General features: G+C 40.0%; 2 protein-coding genes across 4 annotated transcripts in view; one reads left to right on the plus strand and one right to left on the minus strand.

Moving 5' to 3' along the window:
* Window positions 1-17,921: 17,921 nt before the first annotated feature.
* The window catches only part of EXD2 (exonuclease 3'-5' domain containing 2), a 42,381-nt gene continuing 37,865 nt past the window's right edge, over window positions 17,922-22,437 (plus strand). Inside the window, exon 1 of one of the 3 annotated variants that reach the window (XM_036011321.1) lies at window positions 17,922-18,380. The gene's annotated coding sequence lies outside the window, so the exon portion shown is untranslated. The remainder of the gene's footprint in view (window positions 18,381-22,437) is intronic. The other 2 variants (XM_036011325.1, XM_028506522.2) reach the window with 2 other exon arrangements.
* LOC114492310 (40S ribosomal protein S4-like) lies at window positions 19,820-21,040 on the minus strand. The gene has a single exon (XM_036011340.1). It carries the CDS (start codon window positions 21,035-21,037, stop codon window positions 20,255-20,257), a length of 783 nt encoding a protein of 260 aa, XP_035867233.1. The 5' UTR covers window positions 21,038-21,040; the 3' UTR covers window positions 19,820-20,254.

Raw genomic sequence — 22,437 nt, forward strand, 5'->3', positions numbered from 1 at the left:
CAGTTAGATTGAATTCAGAATATTTGTTACTAGAATTTTCAAATTACATTCCAACTTACTTTCCAGACATTTGGTTCAAGTTTGCCATGCATAATTCTTCATGATGAACAAAGAAATCTAGTTTGAAATAACCTTTATGGAATGGAAACTGATAGAAATTCTCAATGGTCAGGATTTGTCATGTGATATTTACTCAGTAATATTCTTGTACTATTCTATGCCAATCACCTGTGTTTTATATACTTGAAGTTTTCTTGGCAGAAATCATTATGAGCCAGCTGTTTTTACTTATTTTTAATTTTAGGCTTCCGCATGAATAACCCCTGGTGAATGGCACAAGAAACTGATGAAAAACAGTATTGTTTAGTGTAACAGGTATGTAGTTATATAGCCAAGATTTCTTTTCCAGAGATGATCCTATGGATATAGAATGTTTGTTAAGCATCTTCAATGTGCTAAGTACCTTTTAGAAAATAACTGTGCAATAATCCTTCCCCAAAGTAAAATATGTCCAAGGAAAAGCAAGAAGATTCTTTGATACGGAGGTCAAATTTAAATGGTCTTTATAGGTTCAGTGGTGATCAATGACAGGTTCCTAGGAAATGAGCTGACCACAGCATGTGTTTCTATCCTTCAGAAGGAACTATATGAATTCATGTTGTAAATATAATCAGCATTACTGACTAAGATCCCATTTAAATTGTAGCTAATGATATATCTGGCTATCTATGAGCTTGCTGGAAAATAAGCATTATTCAAATCACAAAATTATAAAGCCCATGAAATTTTAGAAGTCACCTGGTCAAATCCCTTCACCACTCATATTACTTTTGTTTTGTTTTATTTAATGCAAGATTCAGAAGTTTATATTTATTGAATAGTATTTTTTTTATCCTCACCTGGGAACTTTTCTTTTTCATTGCTTTTAGAGAGATAAGAAGGGAGGAGGAGGAGGGAGAGAGGAACTTCAATTGTGCCTTCCGTATGAGCCCAGACCGGGGTTCTAATCCACGACCTAGTTATGTGCTCTGACTGGGAATTGAACCCACCGCCTATCAGTTACAGGGCAATGCTCCAACCAACTGAGCCACACTGGCCAGGGACGAATATTATTATATAGTTGGCTGGGTTTATTCCAACATGAAACTAATTTTCAGTCCCATTCAATTTTATTGAAATTCAGCTGATTTTTATTATTTTTCAAGGTATACAATCAGTTGCATTTGCAAATTAATCAGAAGCTGTTATACTTTTAACAAATATTTAGAATACACCAAATATCTTTTATTTGGAATATTCTTAAACACAGTTGAAAACTATTCCTGAGGTTTTATGTGTACAAATATGAGTATTTTTAGAAGCAACATCTCTACTTTTTGGCAAGAAGAACCCCACCAAAATAGAAACACTTCTAAATATCATTTTTCAAAATACTCATTTGCAATCGTTTTCAAAAAGCAGTTTTCTGACTTGTTGCACTAATAACTTTATCTTCAAGGAACAGTTTAAAACACTGTTTTCTAGTACCTATAAAGTAGTATATTATTGATAGCCACTTTATCATCATCAAATAAATCAGCAAAATTTGAATGCGCTTGTCTTTTTGTAAAAGACAAGTGCAAGTTATTTATAGGTTCTGACAACTATTTTAATGCTCAGACAAGAAACACCAGCAAGTCCCTGAGTGAAGCCAAATACCTTTGTCATTCATCAATCCATGCTTCATCACAGACCACTGCAGTATGAAGATGGTGCTATGTAAAAATCTTTCTTCCACAAAAATGAACATGTTGACACTATCCCTTAATCATGAAAAAATAATACTGGCAGGCACCACCATCAATTCATCTGCACTGTGGAACTTTTGTGTCTCCCTCAAGATACCAAAATGAGCCCTGGCTGGTGTGGCTCAGTGGATTGAGCACCGGTCTGTGAACCAAAGGGTTGCCGGCTTGACTCCTGGTGGGGCACATGCCTGAGTTGTGGGCCAGATTCCCAGTGGGGGGCACACAAGAGGCAACCACACATGATGCTTCTCTTTCTTTCTCACTCCCTTCCCCTCTCTCTAAAAAATAAATAAAAATAAAAAGATACCAAAATGACTCGTAACCAGCTGGCATTCAGACTAACTAAGGATGCCAATGTCCAACTGTATATTAAGTAGTAGTAAAGCTCAATTTCTTAAAAAATGTTTTAAATTAAAAAATATACAAATAGAAGGCCCTGGCTGGCATAGCTCAGTGGATTAAGTGCAGGCTGTGAACCAAAATGTCGCAGGTTCGATTCCCAGTCAGGGCACATGCCTGGGTTGCAGGCCATGGCCCCCAGCAACCACACATTGATTTCTCTCTCTCTCTCTCTCTCTCTCTCTCTCTCTCTCTTTCTCCCTCCCTCTCTCTTTCTCCCTCCCTTCCCTCTCTAAAAAATAAATAAATAAAATGTTTTTAAAAATCCACAAAAATGGCAGTCTTTCTACTGCCTTAAAAAAATATATATATATATACAAATAAAAATCTAACATTTTCTTTTAACATCCTGATGGACTATCCATCATGCACACCCAGAATATGCCCATCCTACCCCACTGCGGGGGCCTTTATGTTAGAGGGCAGGGCAGCTTTGGGACCCTTTCCACTTCATTGCTGAGGAATGCAAGGCCTGGACGGGTACCGTAGGTTGAAGCCAAGCAGGCCTGGGTGAGACAGAGCTTCCTAAAACAGCTCCATCATTTGTTAGCTGGTGTGGTCTTGTGCAGATTATACAATCTTTGTGCTTCTTTTTCTGTTGTGAAATAGAATAATACTGTAAGGTGGAGACCACACCATATGGGACTGATGTGAGGATTAAATAATTTTGTTAGTATAACCGTAATACCTTCTCTAAACCCTCACAAATTGTGCACACTCCCCCAACCCGTGTCCTTAGCCTTGATCTCCCCATCTACTTCACAAGAATCATGGAGGCCATCAGCTGGAACTCCCTCAATTTCAGGTCTCCCCATGGCAAAACTCCTCTTTACCTAAGCACCGTGCTTTCACTGTGTTCTAGAACCATCTCACGTTATCTTCTAATGGGCCTCATTCCATCAATTATCTCCTCTTCTATGTATTAGCCCACTCTGATGCTACTGGCCCTTAGTCAGCAAATATGTTCAAGGATATCCCAACATTGAAAAAAAATTTAACTTAAGTAATAAATTAAAATTCGTATTTATACCCTCCCCCAATTTCTGAGAAGAAATAACAGTTTGTTTAGTACTTAATTATTTTAAACTTCAATATAACATAGTGTTCCATAGTTGACAAACATTTCTTGAGTCCCTACATTGTTCTATACACCAGGGAAGTAGCAGTGAAGAAGCTGGATATAGTCCCCCTCAGGAGTTTACCTTCTAAAGGGAGTGGGGCACAGAAAGTCAATAAGGTAAACAAGCAAAACATATATGTTAGATGGGGATAAGTATGTTGAGGTTTAAAAAGGGTGGCCAGAGAAAGCATCACTAGGAAAAGTGACACTGAAATGAAGATTAAAAGGAGGTGAGGGAGAAGCCCTCATGGATATCTAGGGGAAGAACATTCCAAGCAGAGGAAATATAGCAAGTGCAAATGTCCTGAGGCAGGAGAATGTTTGCCATTGAGTTATAGTTACAGTACCCATATATGGGCCATGTTAGTTACTACTCATTCAGTCAAGGTCCTATGTGAATATAGTGAAACAAAAAGACTATTCATTTATTGTTCCACTATTCATTTATTATTGCCTTTGCCCTCTGCTGGAATCTCTTTTTTGGTCTGGGTTCTTTACCTGGTGGAGTCCTTCAGACTTCAATTCCTGAAGGATCTAAATCCCCGTTAGGGTCCTGCCTTTTTCTAGTTGCCCTAATTTTGTATTAATCTTTCCTTTTAAACATGGAAGAGCTCAGAGGCTTTCCCAAAGAATCTCTTTGGTTCCAGAGAAACTCTTGGGTACCTGTCCCTAGTGTCTAACAGAGACCCAATGGGTAATTAGGACCAATCACCTCACCTGCTTGAGTAACCTGTTCTTGGCCGTTAGTTCTGTGGCATGAGGAACCCAAAATGGCTAAGTGACATCTCAACTACCCAGTCAATGAAAATATTATGCTTCATGGTAGAAGCATTTTCCTTTTGAGAACTAAGTTCCAAACCATTAAAACTCAAAGTTTCAGGAATGAGAAATAAAAATTCTGCAAGTAGATTATTAGGTGTAAGAATGAGAAAACCCACTCTCATTTTCAACCCTTGATTTGTGAAGTAATGCATTCTGGCTGTAGAAGAAACAGTGCTATATACTGAAGAATGTAAAGTGGGGTAAATGTAGGTTTACAGCTGTGAGTATGTAAAACACAGAGTTTATTTTTACTCTTGTATCATTTATTGATTATTGTTTTATTTTCCATGCGGACAATGGTAAACCTACTTTTGCCCCACCCTGTATATTGAGTTTTATAAGCCAACCCCAATCTTTCCAGATGCTCTCTCCCCACTGGCGTTGGCACTAAAACCAAGGTATCAGTAAGCTATTCAAGCATTCCATGAGGCCAGCTGCTTCTGGATAAGGATATACATGGGAAGATCAATGAATTCCACAGACATGAGCCTGTTGCCACACTTCTTTTACAATGAAACATGTTCCCCAATTGCAAGCAATATGTATGTAACAACACTGCAGGAAGTAAGCCCATGGATGCTGGTGCTGGCAGAAGTACCATATGAGCAGGGAAGAGAAATCTATACCCATAATATATGTCTATTCTAGTAAGGACAAGTTGCTGTTACCTCTATGATATAAGGGGTCTAGTGTAATTGACTCGCTACCAATTGGCTGACCACTTCTCCAAGGGAAAGTGATATTGAGGGTCCAGTCTAAGTCTTTATTGTAGGTATGTTAGGTTTACTTGAGGTGCTTGCTTAGCTAGGTCAGCCTTATTCAGGGGAAGTTAACATTGAGACCACACATAGTCTTCATCTTTGCAAGATGGCCACATTGTGCTTAAATTCATTGAGCAAAGACTGGTGAGTCTGGAGAAAGAGGTGACGTGAGGTTTGTAGTACATGTCCTCTTGTCCACCTAACTGAGAGCATCCTCTACAGAGGATGCTCTTTTGTGAACATTCTTACGGGATTTAAATATTAATGACATTCTGCCCATTTGACAGGTCCATCCACCACATACCTCTTCCCCACACCTTCTTTCGACTTAGTGTCTCCCAATGCTTCTGTTCTTTCCAAGTCCTAAGCATACAGTGAAACTCTTAGCAACTTCCCATTGATGAGTGTAGGTCTGCCCTGGCCAGTGTGGCTCAGTGGACTGAGCACTGGGGCTGAAAGGTTGCTGGTTCAATTCCAGAACACATGCCTGGGTTGTCAGGGTGCAGTCTCGCTCACTGATGTTTCTCTCCCTCTTTTTCTCCCTCCCTTCCCCTCTCTGAAAATAAATAAAATCTTTTTTAAAAAATCAGTGTTGCACAAAATAAACTAATGAGCAACACAGAACCAAAGACATAGAAACAGGGAACAGACTGACAGCTGCCAGAAGAAAGTGGGGCAGCGGGAATGGTGGGAAGAAGGGGAGGGGAGTAGTCAAAGAACATGTATGAATCACCCATGGACATGGTCAACGGTGCGGGGATGGACTGTGGGAGTGGGGGGTGGTGAGGGATGGAGGAGGGCAAAGGGAGAAATTGGGACAACTGTAACAGAATAATCAAGAATAAAACTTTAAAACTTAAAAATTTTTAAAATAAATAAATAATTTTAAAAATCAGTGTAAATCTATTCTGGCTATTTCTCAGTCCAGATGAAGTAGACAACCAAATGTATGTCTTTGAGATCTTGCTTCACCACTATCTTTCAAGGGTATCTCTCAAAAGTGTTTTCTGTGTGGTACAGAATTGCCTGTAAGTCAGGCATGATATAGGTAAATTACATTGGTTGGTTTTCAAATGTTAAACCAATTTTCAACTCCTGATATAATTGTTGTCTTCTCTCTTTTTTCTTGATCAGTTAGCAGCTTGTGGGTTTTATTGATCAATTCAAAGAAATAGCTTTTGTTTTCATTGATTATTGCTATTTTTGCCCATTTTCTATTTTGTTGATTTCTACTCTCAATTATTTCCTTGGGCTGCTTATTTGCACTTGTTTTTCTACTTTTAAGTCTTTTTTCTTTTCTAATATAAATGTTTAAAGCTATAAATTTTCTTCTAAGTACTGCCTTATCTATATCCCACAAATATCAAAATGCTTTATTTTCATTATGGTTCATTAAAAGTTATCTTCGAATTTCTTTTGAATTTTTGACACTTGGATTATTTAGAAATGTGTAGATTGATTTCACTGCATTTTGAATTTTCTAGGAATCTTATTGTTATCATTTTATTCCATTGTCAGAGAAATACTTTAAAAAATGTCAATGTTTAAAAATTTGTCAATACTTGTTTTATGGCTTAACATATGTGGTCTACCCTGGTGAACATACAATTTGCATTTGAAAAGAATGTGCATTTTACATTTGTTGGGTATAGAGTCCTATAAATATCAATCAGGACAAAGGTGTTGATAGTGTTCAGTTCTTGTGTGTCTTTGATGATTTTCTATCTGGTTGCATAGAAAGGGATCTTAAATCTTTAACTATGATTGTGGAATTGTCCATTTCCCTTTTAATTCTATAATTTTTGCTTCACATATTTAGAAGCTCTTATAAGGTATATACCCATTTATGATTGTTGTGTCTTCTAATATACTGACCCTTTTAATATTATAAAATACCCCTTTTTATCTCCTTTAGTACTTGATGTCTTGATCTGTTTTTTCTGTTATTAATATAGTCACTCCAGTTTCTTATGCTTCATGTTTGCATGTCTTTATTTATTTTCAAACTATGTGTCTTTATATTTTATTTATTTAAAATATGTATTTTATAGGTCATAAATGCTGCTAAATATCTTAGAGTGCACAGGGCATTTCCTCACAGTGAAGAAGTATCCACAGCCTAACGCGCTGAGAAACCCTGATCTCTGGGTAACGATGAGAGGTTGGAGTGAAACTTCAGAAAATAGACTTCCTTCAGATGACATTATTAATAGGGCTTTTAAAAGATTTTATTTATTTATTTATTTTTTAGAGGGAAGAGCGGGGCGGGGCGGAGAGAGAGAGATATCAATGTGCGGTTGCTGGGGGTTATGGCCTGCAACCTAGGCATGTGCCCTGACTGGGAATCGAACCTGTGATGCCTGGTTCGCAGCCCACACTCAATCCACTGAGCTATGCCAGCCAGGGCTATTAATAGGGCTTTTAAGCAAGGGATGGAGGGCTGCTACTGATACTGATCCTTCCACTGATGTGGAGGTTTAGAGAGATTTGGGCATTCTACAGTCTTAACTTGGTTTGCAGGAACCCAAATGTCCCCATTCCCAGTTTCAATGTCACACCCTCCCCAATCAATGCCCTATATTTTAATAAAGAGTTGTGGCAAGGCTATGAATCAACTGATGTTGTAATTCTGGAACCTGTGTGATTAAATTTTGTGTTTGATTTTCAGCAGAATTAGTCTGTGAGTACATAAAATAAGAGTTTCATTTAAGGCTGCCGTAGATGGTTTCATTCTCTGGCTGTGACTTGAACTGAATGTTTAATGGCTTGAACTTTCCATTTCTTTTTTTAAATTTTACTTTAATGATTATACTATTACAATTGTCCTGATTCTTTCCTCTTTGCCCCCTTCCACCCAGCACCCCCTACTCCCTCTGGAAATCCCCACACCATTGTTCCCGTCCATGGGTCATGAGTATAAGTTCTTTGGCTACTCCATTTCCTGTACTGTAGGAATAAGCCATGTCTTGACTGGAAGTTGAATGGTCAGGCAGGAGTCTTGAAAGTGAATAATTTTCCCTGGATCCTCATATTTTTAGGTGCCCTCTACTTTACTCTCTCCAGGGAATCAATCCGAAATCTTCAGCAGGAGCCCTAGAAGTACAGTTACTTTGGAGCTGGGTGGAAATCTAGTGGTTTAACTACTTATTTTTAATCAATTATTCTGCTTGTAGTACCAACTTTACCCCTGCTTCTTGAAGTACCTGGTGCTGCTCATTCTTTTTTATTTTTTTTAAGATTTTATATATTTAGGGTGGGGAGAAAGTGCAGACAACTGTAATTGAACAACAATAAAGTAATTAAAAAATAGATTTTATATATTTATATTTGGAGGGAGAGAGAAAGAGAGGGAAAGAAACACTGATGTGAGAGGGAAGCATCGAACAGTTGCCTCTCTCACGCTATCCAACCAGGGATGGAATCTACAACCCAGGCATGTATTTTGACCAGGAATCAAACCAGCGACCTCTCGCTTTGTGGGATTATGCCCTACCACCTGAGCCACACAGGTCAGGGATGCCCATTCTTGAGTCTTTTGGTAGTTCTGTAGGGAAAATCAGGCTTGATCTTGGCCTGTCCTTTGTTTATTGGATCAGTTCCCACTACCTTTCTACTTTCCAGTTTCCAAAGCGTTGGTAAGCTTACCTCCTCTTCTGTTCTCTGAGTGATAGACAAATGGACAGACCATATATGACAACAGAACTCTGACCCATAACCTCTGCAGCAACCAGCCTGGAAAGCCAAACCACAACATCTGACACAACAAGTTCAGAATGGACTGAACTTGTCAATGATTCAGCTTCCTTATATTTTGCCCACACTTCTAACACAGGACCAACCACAGAAAGCCAGTCCAATCACACAAGAAGTCTGGCTTCTAGGTAGGCTTTCTGTGGCTTCCCCATAACAATGACCTCCAACAAGAGCAGATTCGAAGACTTCCTTTGTCTTCCCCCCACTATAAACCTAAACTTTCCCACTCCTCTGCCTGCATGCTCTGCATCTTTGCCAAACACAAATGATGGTGGCTGACTCCCAGCTGTAGAAAACTCTGAAAAAATAGCCTCTGTTCATTCTCATTTGGTTGGTCTTCATCTTTCTCTATATTCTTCTACATTGAAGTTTTGTGTTTCTCCCATTTTTTAGAGGGATTTCAGGAGTAAGTGGAGTTACATGTGGCTCAATCCATCATCTTTAACTGGAGGTCTCTGCCTGTGTTTTTTCTCTCTGACCAATTTACCCTTTCCCCTCCAGCTCCAGATAGCCGAAATAACCTTTGTCTTTTCCTCTTGTAAACCTGGATGCAAAATTTATCACCTATTTATATTCCTCTAAAGAATCTCTTGGAACAAAAGCATTGGAGAATGATACAGACTTTGCTGAACCTTACCTACGAGAGATAGGATAGATTAGATTACATAACACGTACATACCTCACAGTAAAGAACTTAAACTCAATTTCCCAAACACTTGAAACATTTCTTTCTCCCCCAGAGTCTCTCCTCTGAGATGATTTTCTCTTTCTCCCAGCAAGTTTGGAGCCTTGCTGACTTCCCCATCAATCTGATTCCCCTCACCTCTTTACCCTACAAAGCAGTGCAGCTCAGCCCCCAGTCACTCCACTTACTGCAGAACAAAAGGAATGCTGATTCACCAGGCTTTCTACACCTATTGTTAGATGAACTTGTCCCATTGGGGATGTATGTGTTTCACCCTCACTCTAAGGGGCCTTCATGAATTTCTTCTAAATGAAAACAGGCATCTCTCCCAAGAGGTAGTTTCATTCCAGGTCCTTAGGAAGAAAAAAAAGTTCTCTATATCTCTAAAAATGATACATTTTTGTACTTGCTAACAGTCTTTTTGTGTTTCCAACTAGCTTGCCAGCTTCTCCAGTGCCTAGCTACATATTTTTATCATCTGTAGAGTACCTAACAATATTACAAGAGTTTATATAAGAGATCAGTGAGCAGAAAGGATGGATAGGATTTCAATGGAAGGAAATGGGTTTTTCAGAAAGTGTCTATTTAGTGGTTCCTCTAAGTTTGACCTTTATCTTTAACGCACTAAACAAGTCCAATGAAGGTACCATATTAAAAACCATTGTTGCGTGCCTTCAGTGCTGGGCACTCTACTCAACAGGGTTTAGTTGACCTGTGTGGCATGCAGTCATTATCACTATCTTTCATTTCTTCCATCAGTCCGGGATTGGGTTCCTGGTGACAAAGGCTGGGCGGCAGTGGCTTAAACAAAATAGCTGATTTTCTCATGTAAACGAAGTGCCGAGGTAGGTAGTTCAGGGTTAGTGTAGAAACTACAGGAGGCATAAAGGATCCAGGCTTTGTCTACTTCTCCATTCCATCTTCCTAAGCACCTGGCTTCCATCTTCAAGGTGCCACTGCGACATTAGGGAGCTGTTGGCGCTCCAGCCATCAGGCCCTAGTCTTCTTGGGAAACAGGTGGGAGGGCAACAACAAAATGGAAGAAAACAAAAAGCCCGTGGCAGTTGTCTGCACTCTTTTGGGGAATTTTACCAAAAGCCCAATGCAAAAAACTTGTGTTTATACCTCACTGGCCAGAACTTAAGTCACATAACTATACCCATTCCCAATGGAGACAAAAATGTATTTTTTAAAGGTTTTATTTATTTATTTTTAGCGAGAGGGGAAGGGAGGGAGAAAAAGAAGGAGAGAAACGTTGATGTGTGAGAGACATCTGGTTGCCTCTCACATGCCCCCAATTGGGGACCTGGCCTGCAACCAAGGCATGTGCCCTGACTGGGAATTGAACCAGCAACGCTTTCATTTACAGGCCGGCACTCAATCCTCTGAGCCACACCAGCCAGGACTAAAAAAAAATGTATTTAAGTGCAACTTTAAAATGTCCTCTGACTTCTGTCACTAAGTACAGGGGGAGGATGGATATGGGGTGGGCGCTAGCACTTCCTGCCACAGTTCCTCCTGAATTTGCTGTACATGATGTTCCAGTGCTTGGTGTTAAGTTGTCCTTGGATCAATGAATAAATGCATAAAGCATTTTTAGATAAACCAAGCAGTTCACAATATGATCTTTTCTTTTAATTGGCCTTGTTTCTAGAGCTGTTTCAGGTTTATGGAAAATTTGAACAGAAAGTACAGAGTTCCTGTATACCTCCCCACCACCCCCACACAGACTCCCTTATTATTAGCAGTCTTGCCCTGGTGTGGTCTTTGTTACACTTGAATCAATATTGATACATGATTATCCTCTCAAGTCCACAGTTTATTTTAGGGTTTTCTCATATTGCAAAGTTCTATGGGTTTTGACATGTGCATCATGTACCCATTACTACAATATTATACAGGACAGTTTCACTGACCTAAAAATCCCCACCTATGCACAGTGTCCTTCCTCCCAGGAGTCCCTGGCAGACACTGGTCTGTTTATTGTCACCATAGTAGTGCCTTTTCCAGAATGTCATACAGTTGGAATCATACAGTGCATACCCTTCTCAGACTGGTTTCCTTTCTTTCTTTATTGTTTAAAAATATGTTATTTATTTTTGTAGAGAGGGGAAGGGAGGGAAAAAAAGAGAAAGAGAAACATTGATGTGAGAGAGAAACATCGATCAGTTGCCTCTCACGTGTGCCCCGGCCAGGGATCACAACGCAGGCGTGAGCCCTGACAGGGAATCAAACCGGCAACCTTTCACTTTGCAGAACAATGTCCAACCAACTGAGCCACACTAGTCAGGGCCAGACTGGTTGCTTTTATTTAGCAATATGCATTTAAGGTTCCTCTATGTCTTTTCATGGCATGGTAGCTCATTCCTTTGTATCACTGAATGATATTCCATTGTATGGATGTACCAGAGTTTGGTTATCCATTCACTTGCTGGAGGATACCTTGGTTGCTTTCAATTTATGACTAAACCTCCTTTAAATATGTGTGTGCAGGTTTTTGTGTGGACTTAAGTTTTCAGCTCATTTGGGTAAATACCTAGGAGCATGATTGTTCGGTTGAACAGTAAAACTATGTTTAGCTTTGTATGGAACTGGCAAAATATCTTCAGAAGTGACTGCTGTTTTACATTCCTGCCAGTAATGCATGGGAGTCCCTGTTGCTCTCTGTCCTCCCCAGCATTGGTGTTGTCAGTGGTTGGATTTCAGCCGTTCTGTTAGGTTGGTCAAAAGTCTGCATGTTTTTTTTCTGTAAAATAAAATGACACATTTTTCATCTTTACCAATAACTTTATTAATATGGATATTTTGAGTATGTTGGCTATCTCCTGCTATTGGCTTCCAGTGGGTGAGGCCAGGGTGCTGCTAAACATCTTGCAATGCATAAGACAGCCCCACAGCAAAGAATTGTTTGTCCAAAATGACAACAGTGCCAAAAAAAATTCCCAAACCACTTTTGACACATTCAATCAGTCACAGCACCTTCTTCATATACTGCAGAAATCTTTTTTTTGCATTTCAGTTGCATTTTTACCTTTCTTGAAATAATAAAGCACAATATACCAAAAATGTTGTATACTGTCTTCCATCTTCAATATTAAAATGGCTACATAAAAATTCACCAATTTTGAGAACTTTTTTAAATGAATGCTGATATGACAGCTGTCACAATACAATCTAACAAAGTTGTTTAGACTAACTAAGACCTACACAGACTAAGACCTAACTAAGACCAACACAACTAGCAGTACTAAAGCCATTGACATGACAGCTGTCACAATACAATCTAACAAAATTGTTTAGACTAACTAAGACCTACACAGACTAACTAAGACCTAACTAAGACCAACACAACTAAGCAGTACTAGAGCCATTGTACAGAAAAAATGTAAGAGTTTTTGTCCTAACTATAATAGGATTTAGTTATTCAATGAAATATTAGTATCTCATTGGTGTTTTAATTTGCAATTCCCTAATAACATATAATATTGAACAGCTTTTCATGTGATTATTTGGATATTATCTATCTTTTTTTGGTGAGGTGTCTGTTTAGATCCTTTGTTCATTTTTTAATTGGGTTGTTGACTTTCAAAAGTTCTTTGTATGTTCTGGGTAAAAATCTTTATTAAATATATGTGTTTTGCAGATATTTCCTCCTAATCTGTGACTTATCTTTTCATTCTCTCATCTAACCAGTTCTTTTGGCATGAAGTTATTCATGTTTTCTTGTTTCTTAAATCTATGCTATATTTTTTAAGTGTTACTAAATTTTTATTTTATTTTTAAGTATATTTTATTGATTATGCTATTACAGTTCTCCCATGTTTTTCTCCCCTTTATTCCCCTCCACCCTGCACTCCCCCTTCCACCAGGATCCACCCCCCTTCTTTAGTTTATGTCCATGGGTTGTACACATAAGTTCTTTAGCTTCTCCATTTCCTAAACTATTCTTAACCTCCCCCTATCTATTTTGTACCTACCATTTATGCTTCTTATTCGCTGTATATTTTCCCTCCACACCCTCCTTCTCCCCTGCTGATAACCCTCCATGTGATCTCCATTTCTGTGATTCTATTCCTGTTCTAGTTCTTTGCTTAGTTTTTTTTTTTTTAGGTTCAGTTTTTAATAGTTCTGAGTTTGTTGTCATTTTACTGGTCATAGTTTTTATCTTCTTTTTCTTAGATAAGTTCGTTTAACATTTCATATAATAAGGGCTTGGTGATGATGAACTCCTTTAACTTGACTTTATCTGGGAAGCACTTTATCTGCCCTTGAATTCTAAATGATAGCTTTGCTGGATAGAGTAATCTTGGATATAGGTCCTTGCCTTTCATGACTTTGCATACTTCTTTCTAGCCTCTTCTTGCCTGTAAGGTTTCTTTTGAGAAATCAGCTGCTAGTTTTATGGGAACTCCTTTGTAGGTAACTCTTTTCCTTTCCTTTGTTGCTTTTAAGAGTCTCTCTTTATCTTTAAAGTTTGGCATTCTAAGCATGATGTGTCTTGGTGTCGTTCTCTTTGGGTCCAACTTGTTTGGGACTCTCTGTGCTTCCTGGAGTTGTATGTCTATTTCCTTCACCAAATTATGGACATTTTCATTGTTTTTTCAAATAACTTTTCCACTTGTTGCTCTTCCTCTCCTTCTGCCATCGCTATGATTTGGATGTTGATACATTTGGAAATGTTCCAGAGGCTTCTTACATGGATCCTTGTGTTTGTTTTTTTTTAAGATTTTATTTATTTTTAGAGAGGGAAGGGAGGGAGGGAGAGAGAGACAGACAGAGAGAGAGAGAGAGAGAGAGAGACATCAATGTGCGGTTGCTGGGGGTTATGGCCTGCAACCCAGGAACGTACCCTGGCTGGGAATCGAACCTGGGACACTTTGGTTCCCAGCCCGCACTCAATTCACTGAGCTACGCCAGCCAGGGATGGATCCTTATTTTTTAAGATTCTTTTTTCTTCTTGCGTTCTGATTGAATGTGCTTTGTTCTTCCTTGTGTTCCAAATCATTGATTTGATTGTCATCTTCATCCCCTGCACTGTTGGTTCCCTGTAGATTTTTATTTCACTTAATGTAAAATTCATTTGTTCCTGGATGTTTTTTTTCTATGCTGCTGCTGTACTCAATGACTGTACTTCTTTGAGATCCTGATCACCAGTGTTTTGAACTCTGTATCTGATAGTTTAGTTATCTCCATTTCATTTAATTCTTTTTCTGGAGTTTTGTTCTGTTCTTTCAATTGGGCCCTATTTCTTTGTCTCCGCAATTTGGCAGCCTCCCTGTGTTTGTTCCTGTGTATTAGGTAGGGCCACTTTGACTCCTTGTTCTAGTAGCATGACCTACCTATAAATTCTGTGGGGTGGAGACTTAGGTGATCCCAGGGTGGGGCAACTTGTTTCACCACTTTGTGGCTCTGCATGGGGGGAGGGCTCAGAGAAGGGACAGTGCTGGTGCCAGGCTTCTGGAGGTTTGCCTGGGAGAAAGCTGTCTCCCATCACTCACCCTGTTTCCAGTCATTTCCCTTTCTCCCCAGTTATGCCACTTATGCCCTTCTAGCTGTTGCCCTCATGTTGAATCCTAGAGGAGGTGGGTCTGTGTAAATCCTAAGTCCATGAAGACCCTGTAAGAGGAGTCTCCTGATAATCTGGCAGTTTCTTCTGCTGGCCCCATTCCCCACTGGTTTTTACAGACAGAAATCATGGGGACTTATCTTCCTGGTACTGTCACCCTGGGGTGCTGGGTGGTCTAATTTTGGGTTGGGATCCCTTGCTCCCAAAGTATCCCTCCTAATTTTTATCTACCACCTGTGAATGTGGGACCACTCATTCCACTGCCTCCCCACCTCTCTCCGAGTCTCTGTCTCTCCTGCCCATCTGGATGTGTGTGGCTTCTTTAAATCCTTGGTTGTTGGACTTCCATACAGCTAGATCTTCTGATGGTTCTGGGTGATATTTGTCTTGTAGTTTATTTGTAATTTTTTCTGTAGTTGTGCAAGGAGGCTAAGTGTGTTTACCTATGTCTTCATCTTGACTTGAAGTCCCAAACTAATTTTCTTAAATCTTCTTTATATATTTGAAAAATATGTGCGTTCTCCAAATGCTAAGTGCAGAGTTCTACACATGTGCCTTAGAAAATGTTAATAGCCTGGCTGGCGTAGCTCAGTGGGTTGAGCTCAGGCTGCGAATCAAAGTGTCACGGGTTCTATTCCCAGTCAGGGCACATGCCTGGGTTGCAGGCCACGGCCCCCAGCAAGTGCACATTGATGTTTCTCTGCCTTTCTCCCTCCCTTCCCTCTCTAAAAATAAATAAATAAAATCTTTTAAAAAAGAGAAAATGTTAATAGTATTGGAGACATTCCTGCAATGACTGGTGATTCTTGGATGTCTTTTCATATTTAACAGTGCTTTACACGGAATGTTTTATGTCCTCTCAAAATTCATATGTTGTAAACTAATTCCAATATAATGGTATCAGAAGGAGGGAGGCTTCAGAGGTGATTAGGTCATGAGGGTGGAGCCCTTATGAATGGAATTAGCGCCTTATAAAAGAGGCCCAAGAGAGCCCCCTACCCTTTTGCCCAAGCAAGGATACAGTGAAAAGACAGATGTCTATAAACCAGGAGGCAGCCACTTACCAGACAGTAAATCTGTCGGCACCTTAATCATAGACTACCCAGCCTCCAGAACTGTAAGAAATAAACTTCTGTTGTTTATAAGCCAACTTCTGTTGTTTATAAGCCACTTAGTCTATGGTATTTTGTTATAAAAGCCTGAATAGACTACAACAAAGAGTGAAGTACTAAAAAGCTGACTGGAAAGTCTTTAAGCACAGATGGGGCTTGTTGACTGGGCTTTCAGTGTAGGGTGAGTGCTTATGGACCCAGACAATTCATTATGGGATTCTTCAAATGTCAATATTCTGCCATACTAATCTAATGTATCTTCTAAAACTATGTTAACCTTTGTGTCCGCTGTTATCTCCTCTCCTGTTCTTATTTTTTTCCTTTTGGATTTACAAGCTTTTCACTCCTTTACTTTTCATTACATTTTTTTTATTGAAGTATATATGCACTCAGAAAAATGACCACAAATATGCAACCTGAACACACATGTAAACCAGCACTCAGATTAAGAAAGTAAACATTATCAGCACTTCATGAACTTCCCCATGTTCTCCTTCAGTCATTATTCCACCAACAGCAGTGACTACATTGACCTCTGACAGCATGGATATTTGGGTAATTTCCAGTTTAGGGCTAGTACCATGTATGAGTATGAACTTTTTTATACATGTCCTTTTTCATGAACATATTGATCCATTTCTGTTGGGTATACAGCTAGGAGTGAAACTGTTTGGACAAAGGCTTTGCATATATTCAGCTTTAGCTGATAGTGCCAAACAGTTCAACAGAGTGATTGTACCAATTTACATTCCTTTCAGCAGCTTATTCGAGTTCCACTTGCTCCACCATCTTGCCAGTACTTGGTCTTTTCTGTTTGTTTATTTATTTATTATTTTCATTTTAGGCTTTCTGATGGATATGTAATGGTATCTTATTGTGGTTTTAATTATTTCATTTACTTTTTACCTTTTTGTTAGTTTTTTAAAAAATGTGTTTCGGGATGGAGCAGATTAAAATGAAGGGGGTTAATCCTCTACATCTGTCAGAAATTTCCCCTGTATCGGTACTGATCTAATGGAACTCAGAACCTTCTTCCTGTACTGGAGTAGGGAATACAATATAGAGGATGAGGGCAACAAGCTTTGTAATCAGACATGCTGAAGTTTGATTCCCAGCTCCAGTGCTTACTTGCTTTGTTACCTTGAGAAATTTATTTAACCTTCCCAATTTTATGTAATGGCACTAAAAATAGTACTGCCTTACTAGGTTCTTACTAGGTTCTTATGAAGATTATATGAGATACAATATGTAAAATGCTCTGCAAAATTGCTCTCACACTGTGATCACATACTCAACTAACGGCAGCTATTGTAATAGCTTATATTGTTTTATTTTTAAATTTATTTATTGATCGTAGAGAGGAAGGGAGAGAGAGACATCAATTTATCCTTCCACTTACTTATGCATTCATTGGTTGATTTTTGTGTGTCCTAACTGTGGATCAAACCTGCAACCTTGGCATATGAGACAATGCTCTAACCAACTGAGCTCCCTGGTCAGGGCTACACCTTATATTGTTTATGCACATCTCATTTCTCCTTCTGATTTACGCATTCTATGTCAGAGCACACAGCACAAAGCTGCCTCACATATCATAAATGCTGGAAAAGACTGGTTGAATGAACGATTTTAAATATAAATGGAAGGTATTGTGATTGTTATAAAAGATGGCATACATTATTATAATGCCTAAAGTACCAAATGCACTGCTAATGAGTAATACATTATTTAAACACATGTCTCTCCTGAGCCCTCACAGGGTAGCTCAGTTGGTTAGAGCATTCCCCCGTCAGGACAAATACAGGAAACAACCAATGAAGGCATAAATAAGTGGAACAATCAATCAATCATTCTCTCTCTCTCCCCCGTCCCTTCCTCTGTCTCTCTAAAATCAATAAACAAAAGTTAAAAAAAAACAAAAGTGTCTCTCCTATTTACCTTCATCATTTGAGTTAAGTAAATTAATACAGTAGAGAAACACTACTAGAGCTAATTAGTAATGACAATTAGATGTCCCCTATTGCATTTGTGAGGATTCCAAAAACTTAACCCTTTAAAATTAAAACAAACAAAAATTTTACCCCAGAAACAAAAACAAAACACCATTTTTCTGAAAAGAGTTAAGCCTTTCAAATTTTAACAGATCCTTATACTCAGCAGTGGAAAGACTGGGTCCAGCTGCCCCAGCGGCTTCCGTACAATATGGCGCCGCCTATTTGTGCATCCCGGCTGAGATTACGTCCTCCTAGTCCGTCGCAGGACCGGAAGTGGTTTCTGCTCTAGTGGATCCGGGTGGGTTCGCACAGGTGGCTGCGGAGGTTCCAGTTCTTGAGCGTGAGGGACCGCAGGTGTTCAGGTGGGATCCAGGTCACAAGTAAGTGAGGATCACGGGCTGGCGAGGCTTTTCAACCAGTTTGTGCAAGGGGTGGAGGGCGTTTGCAGTGCGGATTGAGGAGAGGGGTCGTGGAGTTGGTGATGTCACCATGTGCGGGGGCGACTAATTGCGGGGACCATACGGTCTCAGAGCTGCTTGGACTGCCCCTCTTCCCGCCCCTCGGCGCGGCTTCCTCGCACCTCTTGCTCGCGGCGGGGGCGGACCCAGTGCGGGGTCACCCACGCCCTACCAAGACACACGCTTTGGACCCCTTTTCTCTGTAGGAGCACCTACCAAACCTTCATGGCTTCTTCATCCAGTAAAAAACGAAGTACCATCTGCAGCGCCTAGCAACTACTTGGGCGCTGCGTGTTCCACGCGTCCAGTTACAGTTCCCTCCCCCGGATTCGTGGGGACTTACCCCCGCCCCCATTGATACCACCCCTTTCCTCCCAGGCCACACCCGCTGTTTCGGGCCTTGCCTGGGAGTCACAGCCTCCTTTTTTCCCCATCTCTGGGACAGATCAAAATCGGAACCTTAATGATTATTTATTACATAACTAATACCTCCTTATTAAAATATAAACAAACCCAAACCTTTATAAGCTCTTGACGTACTATGGGACGCAAACGAACTCTTTTTAGCTACCGACTCCTTTGTTAAAACACCAAAATAATTATATCGTATCACAAGGATGGACGGAACTACACTGAAATGTTTTGTTAATTATCAGAATTAGGAAGTGCGAGGAAGATGATTGATTTTGGTCAGTTGAACTTGTTTTAAAAATGCATTTATTCTATATTTATTTTAGTTGTAGAACCTGCATGCACTCTTGTAAAACATTGATGTGAACATTTTAAACAGTATAGATCTTCTTTGACCTCTTTCCATTTTTTCTTCTTTTATCTCTTGCCCCAAAGTAAGAACTGTTACCCATTTGAGGTGTGTTTTTCTATTTCTTTTCACTATATTTATTGACAAGTGTTTGCACATATAAGATAACATTGTGTTAAACTTTTACAAATGTATCTTTTTAAAAAGATTGTATTTATTTTTTTTTAGAGAGGGGAAGGGAGGGAGAAAGAGAGGAAGAGAAACATCAATGTGTGATTGTCTCTTGCACATCCTCTATGGGGGACCTGGCCAGCAACCCAGGCATGTGCCCTCACTGGGAATCAAACTGACCACCCTTTGATTCTCAGGCTGGCACTCAACCAATGAGCCATACAGGCCAGGGCAAATGCATCTTTTACAAATAAGGTGTATTGTATCTACTCAGCAACTTGACTTTTTGTGCTTAAAAAATGGGTCTTAGAACTTTTTCTTTGTCAGCATGTACACATCTACCTTATTGTTTCTATTTGCTCTGTAAATTACATATTATGTTAAGATTTTGCTCTGTCTGGTGTGGCTCAATTGGAGTGTTGTCCTGTAACCAAAAGGTTGGGGGTTCAGTTCCCGGTCAGGGCACATACCTAGGTAGTGGTTTGATCCCTGTTCCTGGCCCTTACGTTCCTGGGTATGGCACATAGGGGAGACAACCAGTCTGTGCTTCTCCCATACGTCAATGTTTCTCTTTCTCCCTTCCCCTCTCTCTAAAAAGCAATGAAAAAAATGTCCACAGGTGAGGATTTAAAAAAAGAAAGACTTCATAGTATGTGAGATTCTGTAGATTGCTTACAGTTTTTTACTGTGGCATAGAAAAATCCTTCCACATGTGTCTGTGTGCCCCTGTGAGCGTGTCTCAGGGATAGCTACCTGCAAGTGGAATTGCTGGGTGGGAGAATTTGGATATTTTGCGTATGTGTGTTGTATTTTCTTTAAGTACAAAGACTTTCCCAGTCATGTCACCTGGAGCTCATTTCACCCACTACTCTGTTTGACCACCAGTCTCTTGTCTGTCCTTCAGCATGGAGAGGCAGATACCCTTTCCACGGGGAGGGGAAATCCATGGTTTGTCACCTTTGCCAATAGCAAAAATGTTGGAGAGCCTTGTGGCAAAGCTGTTGCCATTGACATCGTTCATGTGAACTACGTCAAAGGAACCAGGGTGTCTCTCTCTGTTGCTTATCACACCAGTTCTTCCCAGGTCAGCACCTCTGGACACCAAAAGTAGGTTACCAGTATCAAACTGGATGAAATCAGTAATTTTGCCAGTCTCCAAATCAGTGTGAAGGGTGTCATTGACCTTGGTGAGGGGATCAGGGTAGCGGATGGTGCAAGTGTCCTGCCTCACCAGGTGAAGGATTCCTTTTGTGCCCACCAAGATCTTCCTCACTTTGTACAACTTGTACGTGGCCTCCTCCGGTGTGTTACAATGAACAGCAAAGTGACCCTTGGTGTCATAGATCAAATGGAAATTCTCTCTGGTCTTGTCAGTGCTGACCACATCCATAAAACCAGCGGGGGAGGTTGTATCAGTTCGGACCTTGCCATCAATCTTAATGAACCGCTGCATGCAGATCCTTTTTACTTCATCTCCTGTCAGGACAGACTTAAGTCTGTTCCTTAGGAAAATGATGAGAGGGAGACGTTTTACCAGCTTGTGGGGACCGGTAGATGGCTGAGAAGCAAACACGCAGGTCAGTTTATCCAGCATCCAATGCTTTGGAGCTGCTACACACTTCAGAGGCTTCTTGGGACCAGGATCCATGGCTGCACTGACACAGAAAGAGGCGAGGATGTGGATATTTTAATGCCAAAGTAGTTACTACTGAGATTCTGTTTTCATGGTTGTTGGCAAGTTCTATGTCCTCTTCTGAGAAATGTTTCATTTCCATTGGGTTGACTTTTTATATGTACATATACTAATGTTATACTAGATAATAATCTTTTGTCATTTATATTATATTTTAAATATTCCCAACTTAGTGCTTATTTATTTATTTATTATTATTTTAAATCCTTGTCTGAGATGTTTTACTGATTTTAGAGAGAGAGGAAGGGAGAGAAAGAGAGAGAGAAACATCACTGTGAGAGAAAAACACTGATCAGTTGCTTCCTGTAGGTGCTGGATGGGATCAAACCCGCAGCGTTTGGTGTGTGTGGCGATGCTCCAGTCCACGGAGCCATCCAACCGGAGCCTGACTTAGTGCTTTTTAAAGTGATGGCTTCTCTTTAGCCGTGTGGCATCTTTATTAAACCCAAGTTTTAAGTTTTATGTTTAAATATCTTTTACGTTTGTGTTTTGTATTTTCTGGCTATCATTCCCTACCCTAATGGTTCTCAAATGGGAGATGTTTTGCCTCTGAGGGGCCATTTGGCAGTGTCAGGAGACATTTTGTAAAACTGAATTTATAGAGGGAGGAAGGGAGAGAGAAACATCAATTTGTTTTTCCACTTATTTACGCATTCATTGTTTGATTCTTTTCTTTTTATCCTCACCTGAGGACATTTTCATTTGCTTTTTTTAGAGAAAGAGGGGAAGGGAGAGAGAGGAACATCAGTGCAAGAGAGAAGCATCAATTAGTTGTCTTTGCATGCACCCAGACGGATCCTACATGTCTGGCCTGGGAGTCACATGTACCTGTGCCTGGACTGGGAATGGACCCCACAACCTTTTGGTTATGGGATGATGCTCCAGTCACTGAACCACACTGGCCAAGGCCGTTGGTTCATTCTTGTTTGTGCCCTGACTGGCAATTGAACCCACAACCTTGGTGTATAGGGATGATGCTCTAACCAACTGAGCTAGCCAGCCAAAATCATGTTTAAAATTGAGAAAGAAGGCACAATCAAGATGCAAATTGGCACCCTGGCTGGTGTAGCTCAGTGGATTGGGTCATCACCAAAGGGTCGCTGGTTCAATTCCCAGTCAGGGCACATGCCTGGGTTGCAGGCCAGGTCCCCAGGAAGGGAGCACATGATAGGCAACCATACAGTGATGTTTCTCTCCATCTCTTTCTTTCTCCCTTCCCCTCTCTCTAAAAATAAATAAAATCTTTTTTAAAAGAAAGATGCAAATTGTTGTCAAAGTATGAAACATTTGGCTGAAAAACAAGATAAAATTTAGGAGAAAGAACTGCAAAGTTTTGGATTTAAGTGCGAAATATA

The sequence above is a fragment of the Phyllostomus discolor genome, chromosome 1, assembly GCF_004126475.2.
Source record: "Phyllostomus discolor isolate MPI-MPIP mPhyDis1 chromosome 1, mPhyDis1.pri.v3, whole genome shotgun sequence".
In the NCBI taxonomy this organism is placed as follows: Eukaryota; Metazoa; Chordata; class Mammalia; order Chiroptera; family Phyllostomidae; genus Phyllostomus; species Phyllostomus discolor.

Bases quoted from the DNA above. Each gene is read 5' to 3' on its own strand.
- LOC114492310 (XM_036011340.1), bottom strand. From the start codon at position 21,037: ATGGATCCTGGTCCCAAGAAGCCTCTGAAGTGTGTAGCAGCTCCAAAG.